The sequence below is a fragment of the Neophocaena asiaeorientalis genome, unplaced genomic scaffold (genome assembly GCF_003031525.2).
Source record: "Neophocaena asiaeorientalis asiaeorientalis breed wild unplaced genomic scaffold, Neophocaena_asiaeorientalis_V1.1 scaffold230, whole genome shotgun sequence".
Classification (NCBI taxonomy): Eukaryota; Metazoa; Chordata; class Mammalia; order Artiodactyla; family Phocoenidae; genus Neophocaena; species Neophocaena asiaeorientalis.
The window spans coordinates 459,008-471,328 of NW_020175186.1; the positions used below are offsets into that span (position 1 = coordinate 459,008).

Here is a 12,321-nt window from a genome sequence, read left to right on the forward strand (position 1 = left end):
GGAACACAATGCAAGGGCAAGAGATCAGATTTTGTAGAAGAAATACCCGGAAACAGTGGTTCAGGAGAACCAGGGCTGAGGGGCAGCCACTGCCTGGCCCGCAGCCTGCACTGTTCAGAAACTGTAAGGGGCAGGACGAAGTCTGAGGCGGGCAAAGCCGGAGGAGGCTCCTGAGCTCTGACCCTGCATCCACATCCCCAGCTCCGTGAGCAAATTCTCTCTTCTCCCTTCCAGCCAGTGCCCTGGTCAACGGGCCTCTGTGAAGTGCACACAATGCATAGTCTCTGCAGTTGATTCTGCAAGGTGTGGTCCATCAACCCCTCACTTGGAAAAATACCCACAGGGTATCCCAGAGCCCCGTAAGAGGTCCTCAAAAAATAAAAAAGGAGGGAGGGCGCCTAGGTCAGGCCAGTATGAAAACTTTGTCACATAACTTTTTTGGGGGGCCGCCCCCGCACAGCTTGTGGGATTTTACTTCCCTGACCAGGGATTGAACCTGGGCCCTTGGCAGTGAAAGCATGGAGTCCTGAGCACAGAGTCCTAACCACTGGACAGCCATGGAAGTCCCTGTTACATAAAATTAAATAGGTGTCTTCACCACAGATTTTTTAGTCTTTAATATGCTAATGTGTTCTGAGAGCCTCAAAGGCAAAGGAGGGATACGGAGCTGTTTAACAGGCCCCAGCTTTTTGCATGTTTTTAAAGTATCAGAGTTTTGAGTGTGTGCGGGGAGGAAGGGAGGGCTAAGAGAAAAGCCCACATCCTGCCAACCCTCCCAGCTGAGAAGACCCTCTTGTTTATGTTGAGACGTGGCCAGGGTTTGAGTCCAGAATCCACTAGGCTCAGCCGCATCCCCTGCCCAGTCTCTGAAGGTGGAATCTGGCCTGCTCTGGGGACGGGGAGACAGCATGGGGGTCAGCAGGTACTGGAGAGCCAGCTCCAGCAAATCTCAAAATGAGAGGCTGCAAAGGGGCTTTACGTGCGGATTTCAGTGCCAAAGTCACCACCTCTGACAGAGTTCATGGAGGCCTCTGAGGAACAGGCTTATGAGCTCTGCAGTCCTGGCGGATGCAATAAGTGCTCAAACGAAGAGATTTAGAAGGGGAGAGGAGCAGCTGAGAGGGAGGAACAAAAGAAGAATGCACAAGATGCCCAGAAAAGAGGCAGCCTCAGGAGGGTGAGAAAGATGCCTCAGGAAAATGGGGGGGAGCCAACACTGCGTGCAGCTCCCACGCTGGGCATCTGGACTCATTCTCTTTGTAAGGCAGCAGAATCGACACCGGGAGACTCAAGGTTAATCACATTACCCAAGGTCACCCAGGTAGTAAGTGGCACAACTGGGGTTCACACTCAGGTCCGACTCTAGGTCTGTGTACAGGGAAAACAGGCTGAAAACAAGAGTACCGAAGAGCCAAAGACTAAAAAAGGTAGCTAAGGATAAGACGTGGACAGGGCAGAGGAGGAAGGAGGGACAGCGCGCGGACAGGAAGGGGACCCACAGCCCGCGCTGGCCGGGATTGGTCGGGGGGTGAGGAGCTGGCAGGACCCTGCTTGCACAGAAGGCCCTGGGGCTTAAAAGCTGCCGAGTGGGTGTGATGAGACAAGGGAGGACAGGGAAGAGCTTCTGGCTTTAGCTGTGAGGGTGAGGGGCACAGGAAAGCAGTTGTAAACTGGTTCCAGAGCTGAGTGCAGAAAACAAGGTCACTCGTAAGAAGGCCAGCACAGAAGGGGGGGAAGAGGGCTGACACACGAAGGTCACAGGTAAGTGTTCTCTCCGTGAGAGAGGGGGACTGAGGCTCAGAATGGGGCTGCTGTGCCACTGCTTTTCCTGCCACACTGCCTGATCCCAGCACACACCAGGCAAGGAACCGCCCCAAAGTGTGGACACCAAACAGACCATCTCCCTGTCCCTCTTGGGGGTAAAGGAGCCCGAGCTCGCGGAGCCCTGATGTGTGCTCGCAGACCGTGAGCAGTACCTACCTCCTCTCCTTTGCTGAGTCGATCTACCAACATGTGCCTGAAACAAGAAGGCGAGGAGGTCAAAGCGAGCACCTCCGAGACAAGAGGATGAAGGGGGACCAGAGCCACAGGGACAGCCCATGGCTTTGGCACCCCAGCCTCAGGTGGGCCCGACCACACCTTCTCTCTTCCCAAGGGGGCGGGACAGTCTTCGCCTTCAACCCTGTCACAGGGGCCACCACACCCACACACACAAAAAGGCGGTTCCCAAGCACCGGAGCACCCCACAGCCCGACAGTTCCCGAAGGCTCACCCGAAGAGGAACCAGTCGTAGGCCACCGTTAGGTAGAGGATCTCAGCGGGCTTCAGGGATGCGTGGATGAGCCCGTCCTGGAAGAGACAGGCCCAGATCAGAAAGAAGCATCCCCACGACGGCCCCCTCCTGGCCTCGGGGGCTGAGTCACAACCACCACCCCCGTGACAACCAGGCTGTCTGACAGCCCCCGGAGCGGGGTTAAACACGACATCTGCTCTGGACACGTGAGGTCCCTCGCTCTGAAGCCTCTCTGCTTTCTGGAAACAGTCCCAGCACTCACAAAGGGCCTCTGAATGCTCCCTGACCCCACGGCCCAGCCTGTCCATACTCACAGCCCACAAGGAAAGGCGCAGGAGAGAGATGAAGAGGGGCGTCCGGTCCCAGCCTGAGATACAGTGTACTAGCAGTCCGCTGTCATCTACACAGGAACATGGAACAGGAGGCCCAGGAGAGAAGCAAACACGGACTGATGAAAACGGGATGTGCCACCGCCCTGGCCTGGGGTGAGAGCCAGGCCACCCCCGAACCACGGCCTAGCTCCAGAGGCAGGCATGTGATGTTTCTGCCAACCTGGCCCCAGTGACCGGTTCAAGGATGGGCACTGGATCCAAACTGAGGCAATGAGCAGGAGCTCTGGGACAGAGGCCGTCTCCCTCTTCTGGAGGGGTTAAGACGGCAGGAAACAAGTCTGGAACGATTGCCAGCCACGAAGCTAACTAAACAGTGGGTATGAGACAAGGAGAGATTCTTTGTGGTATGTGGCACCTGGCTCTGCTCTTGGGCCTTCTTGGTTAAATAAACGAATACATTTCCATTTCTTCAAGCAAGTGCAACCCCACACAGGTCCTGACTGATATGGAGGAACCGGAGTCAGACCGCCCTAGGACACTGAGCATGATGGGCTCATCCAATCAAAACAGTCAAACTGGCTGGAGTACCCTCTGGAGAACAGGCCCTCCAGGGGCTCTTGTGTGTGCCCAAGAAGAGGCCAGGACTGACTTTCTCTCACCTTTCTGAACCAAAAGAGGCCACTACAGCCCCACACGAAAAGGCTGATGCTGAAAGCTCAAAGGCCAGCTGACCCAGTGCAGAAACACATCGGCAAAAGGCTGGTGCTGAAAGCTCAAAGGCCAGCTGAATGTGCTTCAGACGCTAACAAGTTCGTAATTTGGGGCATGGAATAAATCTGCCAATGACAAGGGAATCCCCAAATCCTTCTCCCATAGAGCAAAAGGCCCCAATAAACACACATTTGAGATGTCAAGACCTGGGAACACCCAGAAGATCCTATGGCTTGAGGCAAGCAGAGGCAGACTCACCGTCACTGTTAATTATGGAAAGCAGCAGTTTCAGGTAGTTTTGTGTTTGTTGCACCAGATCCCAACTCTGTTGGAGAAGAAAAATAAAAGGATTCTATGAATAGGTGTTTAACTCAGAATGGGAATCTAAAGCATTTTTAAAATAAAGTGCTATGAGTTATTCAGGGGAAACAAGTACCCCAGGCTCATGGTCACAGGCCACAGGTCCCAAATCCCAGACTGTCTGAAACTTCACTTTTCACATGTCCCTGCACCCTCCCCCACGGGCCCCTCCCTCAGTGTGCTCTGACCCAACGTGCGGGTGAGGGAGGGAAAGCCATGCAGGAGCCTGGGCAACCCACAGCCCCACAGCCAGGAGCAGCAGCCGGACACTAGCTCCTCTGAGCCCTGGGCTCCAGGCACGGCTGTCTAGGGAATTAACAGAAGCCGACAAAGAGCCCTGAGCCCGTGGCCATTGTCACCAAATGGAAAGAGCCATTTCTTTATCTGCCATCACATCACAGAAACCAAGGTAACCATCAACCTTCTCATCAATCAGGTTTCACACGTTTTTTATTGCTACTCACTGCATAGTCTTTTAATGAGTAACAAATGCAGTCTGTTTGGTAAACAAAAATCTTTTAAAACAGGAGGCCCGTGAGGTGGGAGAGCAAAAACAAGCAAAAGCCATAGAGATCGGAACCTCTGTTCTAGCCCAAGCTAAAGGTCCAGACTAGACCCTCTGAGGAACAGTCCATTTTGGAATCCGGAAGCCCACGGAGGGGCCTGACCCAGTTCTGTGGCCCCCTCCCCCTAGCTGGGGACAGTCTCTTAACATGACTGCTTCTCAGTGTCTGGGGCTGTGCAGAGAAGGCGGTGAATGCCAGCTAGCGAGAGCGCTCCCCTGGGGAGGGTGAACACAGCACCTGTAATTGGAATGGTTTTCCCAGGAATTTAAACCAGGCTCATTTACCTGACCTTCCCACGGACCCTGGAGAGTCCTGACCCACTTGCAGGAGCTCCAGAGAAAGCCGCTGCAGTGCCGTGCTAATAAACTTATTACTACCCATGGTGGCTCGGGGGTCTCTCTGCTCATCTGGTTCAACGTGTCAGACACACCACTGCCAAGAGATTTCCTCCGAGCTGTGATTCCAGTGGTTGAGGAAAAGCAGGAGAGGTGGGAGCTACGCAGCAGGTGTGCAGGGAGGTCAGGCTGGCTGGGGGAGGACTGCAGCGGCCGGGAAAGGGCAGGAGGTGACCAAGGAAGAGCCCGCAGGGCAGCTCCCACAACGGCAGCTGTTTGAAGGGGACATAAATGACCAAGGAGCGGCGGCAGACTCCGCTGGCCACCGTGCCCAGGGCTGGGGCAGGAACCACAGCCTGGGGAGCGCTGGGTCGGCAGAGGCCCAAGGTCACACAGCTAAGCTGAGCTGGGGTCTGGACCCAGGCTTGTGGTCACACACTGCACTGTAGGAACACCTCCTCAGATACCAGAGTGAGAAACAGAAGAGGACCTGGGAAATGCATGAAAATCTAGGCTCACCTCTGACTCTCTCAATCTATGTGTGCCGTGACAAAGCCTCCGGGTACAGAGGTGAGTACCACATATCGGCCTTACGTTTCCATGCCTGGTGCATGCCTCTTTCCCTGGCTGGCAAACTCCTACTCATCCTTTAAAGGCCCAGCCCCATTATCTTCTCTACAGAGTCTTCTTCTGTGGCCACTGGTCAATACCCCTACTACGCAGGTGATGGTTATGCTGTTGCCTCGGAATTTTCCTAGACTGAGCCCAGTGAGGGCGGAGGCCATTTTGGCACGTCTGCATCTGTAAGGCTTCGTGCTTAGGGACTAGGAGGTATCTGTAGAATGTTCTTTCACTGACTAGTCATAGTCAGGGGCCAGGTTGAGGAGCAGCAGCCACTGGAAGGGGTCTTCGGGCACAGAATGAAAGAGCAGAGCTTTATGGAATTCCATCTGGCTACACAGAGGTCAGCAACACCCACACATGCACTACCGCTCGTGCAATGGGAAACAGTGGTGTGAACGTGACTGTGGGCCTGGCCCTGGGACACAGCAGTGAACACAATGACTCCAGCCCTGAGGCTGGAGGGAAGGGAAGGCAAAGTGAAGTGCTGCAGGTGTGCTAATTAAAAGGTGCCCTCTAAGATGCTGCAGGACCATGTAATTGGGGAGGTGAGCCTAGCCTGATCCATGGGGACCCTTAGGGAAGGCTCCCTGGAGATGGTGACATGCATGTGAGAAAAGGGGAGGGAAAGCACACGAGTGTTTGTGGCAGAGAGAAGAGCATGTGCAAACCTGGAGAGCATCTTCCCTAAGGGGTGGAGAGGCGGTCAGGGTAGCTGGAGGAGAGGGAGTGGACAGCCAGTGAGTCACAAGAACAAGCCTGGACCACGTGGAGCTGGGTGGACCACATAAGGGTCCTTGGACTTATCCTGAGGGAAAAAGGAAAGTCAGTGGCAGCTGTGAAGGAAGGAGTGACAGTGACGACCCTGCCCCATCATCTGAGTATCGCGCTCTGCCAGGCCCTATTCACATGCTTTACGTTCACTATTTCCAGTCGGTTGCCCCTTCAACGTGGACCCACGCTCAGCCATGAGACGATGGTAGCCTGCATTAGGCCAGTGACCTGAGGGATGGAGGCAAGAAGGACTGGGGAGTTTCCCTGGGGCAGAAACTTACAGAACTGATGGGACCAGCCATGGGTGTTGGGGAGAAGAGCCCCATTTTTCGAGTCTGAGCATCTGGGTAAATGGTGGAGGGCCCGGGGGTGCTGTGGGTTGTGGCCAATTCCATTCTGGGCAGCTTGAGTTTGAGGTGCTTGCATGATGGGATGCTTGGAAAAGGAAGTAGGTGTGGATCACCGAAAGAGGCCAGGCTGGGCCGGGCCCAGAGCCCGGATTAAGGGGAATGTAGATGCAAGCATACAACCTCTCTAGGGATGGGGGAGAGGAGGCACATCAGGGAATTCTTCTTGGAGTGGACACTCGAGCCAAATCCTGAAGGCAGTGTGTCAGCCAGACAAGAGGAGGCTGGGAGGGCCAGCCAGGCAGAGGGAACAGACATGGGGAAGGCAGTGGGAACAATGAGGCTACTTGTCCTGGCTGAAGCAAGTGGCAAGGACACTGCTAATGGCCTGTGGGCTTGTACAGTGGGCTAAACGCGGTAGAGAGATGGATCCATCCAGTAAGACTGGGGACCCTCTGGACTTCCTTGGTGGTACGGTGGTTAAGAATCCACCTGCCAATGCAGGGGACACGGGTTCGAGCCCTGGTCTGGGAAGATCCCACATGCCGCAGAGCAAAAAAGCCTGTGTGCCACAACTACTGAGCCGGCACTCTAGAGCCTGTGCGCCACAACTACCAAGTCTGTGTGTCACAACTACTGAAGCCCATGCGCCTAGAGCCCGTGCTCCACAAGAGAAGCCACCGCAATGAGAAGCCTGCGCACTGCAACGAAGACCTAATGCAGCCAAAAAAAAAAAAAAAAAAAAAAAAAGACTGGGGACCCTTCCATGGCAGACGATGACAAAGGAGAGAAGCACAGTGGAAATAATTTTAAGGTTTCTATAACCAAATCAGGTCAGGTAGCTCTGCACTTTCTCTGATGGAATACGCATTTAAAAGGTAAAATGAAAAAAGTCACTAAATCCCAGAGCTGGAAAAGCAAACTCCATGAGGTCCTCCTCTGGAAACAGAACCCCCTGGTGGATGCAAATCTTCCAGTGAGTCATGTTCAGAAAGCTTTCATTTTCTGGGCCAAGAAATCAGGAGAGAGAGTTCAACAGGTAAGCAGCTCCTCCTTTCCCAGGAGGTCAGAGGTCACAAGCCAGGCCTTCAGGTGTCTGCCTGAGGGACTTGTGGGGCAGGCACCAGGGGTCCCCTCACCTGATACTGGCTCCAGTCAATGTTCAGAGAGCAAGTCAGGAAGTCGGGGATGCTCAGAGGGGCATCAACGTAGTCCTGGGGACAGAAAGACACTGTGAGATGCAGGCTGTCCACCAGGAGAAGTCAGGATCACCAGGCAGGTTGAGGCCCTGAAGCTGTGGCTACCACAGGCAGGCAGGATGTACCCCCACAGTGCTCGCCTTCTCAGGGCCAGATGCCTGTGCCACCCTGGGAGTGACAGCTTAAAAATCAAAGGGACCAGATACTGCTGCCAAGTGGAGCTTTTCAGTTGGCCGTTTGAGTGTTTACGGCTGACACAGAGGTGATCAGCGTATTCAGCCTCCGGCAGCTCCTGGGCTGCTCCCACGCACTGAGGAGGAGCTCTTCACACAGAGAACGGAGCAAAAGTGAAGGACTTTTCCTACCTTTTCCCTGAGAACTCTTTTAAAGAAAAGGAGAAATTAAAGGGGGAGAGAAAAGTATATATGATGAGAGTTTAAACATGTACATACAAGGAGGAGAGAGAGAAAAATAATGAGACTCATTCAGGGAAGAGCAAAGGAAGGAGAAGGGTAGCTGTTTTCCCCAAGAAGATTACTGGCTGGTTTCCCTTCACAAACAGAAGACCCAAGCTGATGAATGTTATTGCTCATACCTGCTTCCAGTTAAAAATGAGCCCTTCAGCCATGTAATCCCGATCCTTATATTCCTTGAAAAATTCACAGCCTGGAAAAGAAGGGCAGAGTCATGACACCACCCTTCCTGGCCCAGTGTCCTGAGATGCCCCTGGGTGCTGGAAGACCGGGGCGGCCACCAGCGCACACACTCCAAAGTGGGCCCCAGATGACATGAGTGGAGGCTGGACCAGGCGAGCGGGAGCCTCCAACGCTCCTTGGGTTTCTAGCCAGAGACCTTCCCGATGAGGCAGCCCCTGCCTGCACACCTCTGTATCTCTCTCCGTCTGTGCTCACTGGTTCTTGGTCACTTTTCTCTCATTTCAGGTCCCTTTGCCCTACAAGTCCCTGAAGTGCCAACAGCCAGCGAACAACAGCGCGGTTTACAGTTTGAGCCCTGGCAGCACCTTCTCAGCAACTTACCTAGTTACGGAGGATCACCCTCCCTCCTGTTACAGACACACTTCAGAGATATTGAGGGTTCAATTCCAGACCACCGCAATAAAGCAAGCCACACGAATTTTTTGGTTTCCCAGTGCATATTAAAGTTATGTTTACAGTGTATTATAGTTTATTGAGTGTGTGATAGCACTGTGTCTAAAAAAATATATATTTTAAATTTAAAAAATACCTTAAATAAAAAATACTTCAGGGAATTCCTTGGCGGTCCAGTGGTTAGGACTTGGTACACTGCTGTGGGCCCCGGTTCAATCCCTGGTCAGGGAACTAAGATCCTACAAGCCACACAGCATGGCGAAAAAACAACAACAACAAACACTTTATTGCTAAAAAACGGTGACCATAATCTGAGCCTACAGTGAGGTGGAGTAGGAACATCGAAGATCACTGACCACAGGTCAGCATAAAAAATGGAGTGATAATGGAAAAGTGTGAGGTATTGTGAGAACTATCAAAATGTGACAGAGACATGAGGTGAACAAATACTGGAAAAATGTCTCCAATAGACTTGACACAGGGTTGCCACAAATGTTCAATTTGTAAAAAAATGCAATATGTGAAGAGTAACAAAGCGAAGAGCAATAAAATGAGGTCTGCCTGTACCAACCTCGCAGGCTTTCAGTGAGGACCGAACATCGTAACATGAGAGAAAGGACCATGGACAGTGCCTGAAATGGGACAGGCACTCAAGAGACACGTCCTTCTCCAACAAACCTTGCCAAGATGTGCTTTCTGTATCATTCACCAGAAAAACTATAAGAAATACCACCAGGGTAAGACCTCAGGAACAGAGAGAGGAGTGGAGAGAAAAGGGCCTTGGCAATGTTCCCAGCTTCAAACCTCAGCCTTTCATGTAGCCCTGTGACTGTGAACAAGTTAATTTCTCTAAGCCTTGATTTTCTCATTTGTAAAGTGGTTAAGGATGAAATGAAACAATACGTATAAAACAGCTGGCACAGCACTGCTACAAGGGGCACTAAGGTGACAGCATACTGGTGCCATCCTCATGCCACTGCTGCAGTAAGAGCCCCAGTGCAGCCCTGCAGCTTAGCCTGGGGAGAACGAGGCCTGCACTCCTCTCAGTTCCTCCACCAGGACCAACACAAACTCCAGAAGGCACAAGGCTTTGGCCACAGGTCCAAGTCTGGTAAGGTTCCCAAAGGCAACAAAACAGTTGCCTGAATTCTGTCAAGGTAGCCACAGGCCATAAACATGCACACAGAACTCTCCAGCTCCTCTTGGGACATGCTCCTGTCTGGGGCCACACCAGGGAAGAAAGGAAAGGTTCTTTCGTGGAGGAAGGTCTGGAGACTTAGCCTGTGTGTTCTGCAGACCTGGCTCTCACCACCCCACACACTCCTGCACTCGAATCCCCCAGGCCTCACTGTGGATGGGGAAGTCAGGAATCAATCCTCAGCTCTAACACTTCAGCGGATTCTTGGGTGCCTCACTGGGAGAAAGAAGAAATATAAATATCAGACAGAGGCCGTGAGCTTATGAGCCTGGGTTTAGGAGGGACACCAATCATTCCTCAGAACTCCCGTAAAGTGCTCTGTTTTCTCAAACTTGAGCGCTTGAATCAACACTGCAGGCTCCAGGCCGAGCTCTGACCAGCATATAATGCAGAAGCAACTGACTGCGAGAAACAGAGAGAATTAAAGCAGCCTCAGTACCCAGGGCAATGCCTTGACATTCATTACCTGAACAGGCTTCTGAGCCTGTTGAGAGGCAAACAGACAGGACCAAAAGTGAAGTGAGAACGGACGCTCGCTCAAGAGGGAAACAAATTAGACTCATGCTGGGGAGTTTTTGGCCCCGTCTATCTTGGTGCCCTGAAGGAAGTGCTCCCAGAACACTTCTCGTTTTCAAGGGCTAGTCTAAGCCTAAGTTAGTCTGACAGAGAACTGATACCACCACAGTTCCTGTCTGGGCTTCAAAGTCATCAGAGGGCTCAACAGAGACCCCTGAAATGGCAGCCGACTGCATTTCAGGACTTGGTCTGGATAACATCGATTTTGTTATGAAGTATAATAATGTAGGCATGTAAAGAAATTCAAGAACATGAGCAGAGGAGGCAAGGTAATTAAGGTAAGCAAGTTAAGTGCTTCTCCTGCCCCCTCATCTGGGTGTGCAACAGCGTCTCCTGCCACCTAGGCTTCTGGATTTTTACTGATGCCTCTTAATCTCCCCTCAGCACCATACACAACTATCAGATGCAGTACACGATATTCTGGGAAGAACGGGGGAAAAAAATTCACAGAGAGACGGTATCATCTTACCATTCTGGCATTTTCTTTTCTTACCATTTTGTGTAAGCACCTTTTCTCTTACATAGTTGAGATTGTAGTGTTTAATTTTCTATCTTGCTTATTAGCACCTTAAGCATTTTTCTATGACTATGTAATATCTCGTTCTACTACGGATGGCTGTACCATCATTTACATCATCATTATTCTGATTAATGAAAACATTTCCCATGTTTGGCTGGTATAATCAGACATGATGAACATCTTCAAGCCCAAGCTGGCTGGATTATGGCCTAATGAATAACTGGGTCAAAAGGTGTTAGTTAATATTTCAGGAGTCTTTTAACAAGCTGCCCAACGACAGCAGAAAGGATATTGTGCTACTGTTCTGGAGCAAAACGATTTTTTTTCTTTTCTTTTCTTTGTTTTAAAGTGTGGTGTGTTTTTTTTTTTTTTCCTTTGGCTGCTGCCATGCGGCATGCAGGATCCTTATTTCCCCAACCAGGGATCGAACCCATGCCCCTTCAGTGGAAGCACGGAGTCTGAACCACTGGACTGCCAGGGAAGTCCCACAAAACAATTTTTTCTAAGCCAAGTGTTACCGAGAAGCTGAATACAAATAAAGAAAGCTGACGCGTGGTTCCTCAGCCAACTCAGTCCTCTCCCGTTCATTTGGCAGAGAGTACTTCAGTCTGGGGACCCCCAGAGCATCTCCTGAGAGTCAGGAGCCTAGTCTGAAAGCCAGTTTTAGAGCTACCTGAGGGAAGCTCCAGTGCAGACCCCCAGTGGGGACATCCCTGTCTTGACACATCTCTGACGCTGCCGAGCCCATGGCATCATCATCATGGTTCTGCATCTCCCGAAAGCGAGCCTCTCCTCCCATGCACCCGTCACTCGGCCTGGTGTTGGCGAGCACCTGTCGGGGACAGGTCTGGCACTTCACCCAGAATAAGCATCATTAACCACATTTTACGCAGGATGAAACTGATGCTCAGAAGGGTTAAGGGACTTGTTCAAGGACACAGTGCTGGGACTGGAATGCACGCCCAGCCCTACATGCCACCAAATGCTAAGCTAGCAGAGAAGAGTGAGGAGAGACCCTGAAGGAGGACACTGTGAGAGCCAGGCCACAGGGGTCGTGGTTTGGATACCACCAGCTCACACTGATGAGGATATACCCTCTGCCCACGAGGCAGTGGATGAACTTGAGGTTCTAATGAGAAGGCCTTGTGGCTCTACTGCAACCTGGGGTCACCAGCCTGCTCTCTATTGGCCACATGGCTCCAAGATGAGGAGACAAGATCCAGCACAGGACTGAAGGCAGGTGCTACTGCTGAGGAGCAGGAGAGAGGTTTCAAGGAGAAAGAGTCCGCTTTCTACTGTCTGTTGACAAAGTTTGGTGCCGATGTTAGGGCTCTAATACCTCCTTGAACGAGCAGGTGTTGCCAGAAAGAAAGCTTAAAC

General features: G+C 51.9%; 1 protein-coding gene across 8 annotated transcripts in view; it reads right to left on the reverse strand.

The window, feature by feature from the left end:
• MTMR14 (myotubularin related protein 14) overlaps window positions 1–12,321 on the reverse strand; it is a 43,150-nt gene that overhangs the window by 13,591 nt on the left and 17,238 nt on the right. For all 8 annotated transcript variants that reach the window (XM_024764676.1, XM_024764674.1, XM_024764681.1 and 5 more), the window contains 6 exons: window positions 8,134–8,204; window positions 7,479–7,553; window positions 3,595–3,661; window positions 2,608–2,693; window positions 2,273–2,349; window positions 1,981–2,017 (listed from right to left, as the gene is read on the reverse strand). In XM_024764676.1, the coding sequence (XP_024620444.1) occupies window positions 1,981–2,017; window positions 2,273–2,349; window positions 2,608–2,693; window positions 3,595–3,661; window positions 7,479–7,553; window positions 8,134–8,204 (413 nt within the window). The remainder of the gene's footprint in view (window positions 1–1,980; window positions 2,018–2,272; window positions 2,350–2,607; window positions 2,694–3,594; window positions 3,662–7,478; window positions 7,554–8,133; window positions 8,205–12,321) is intronic.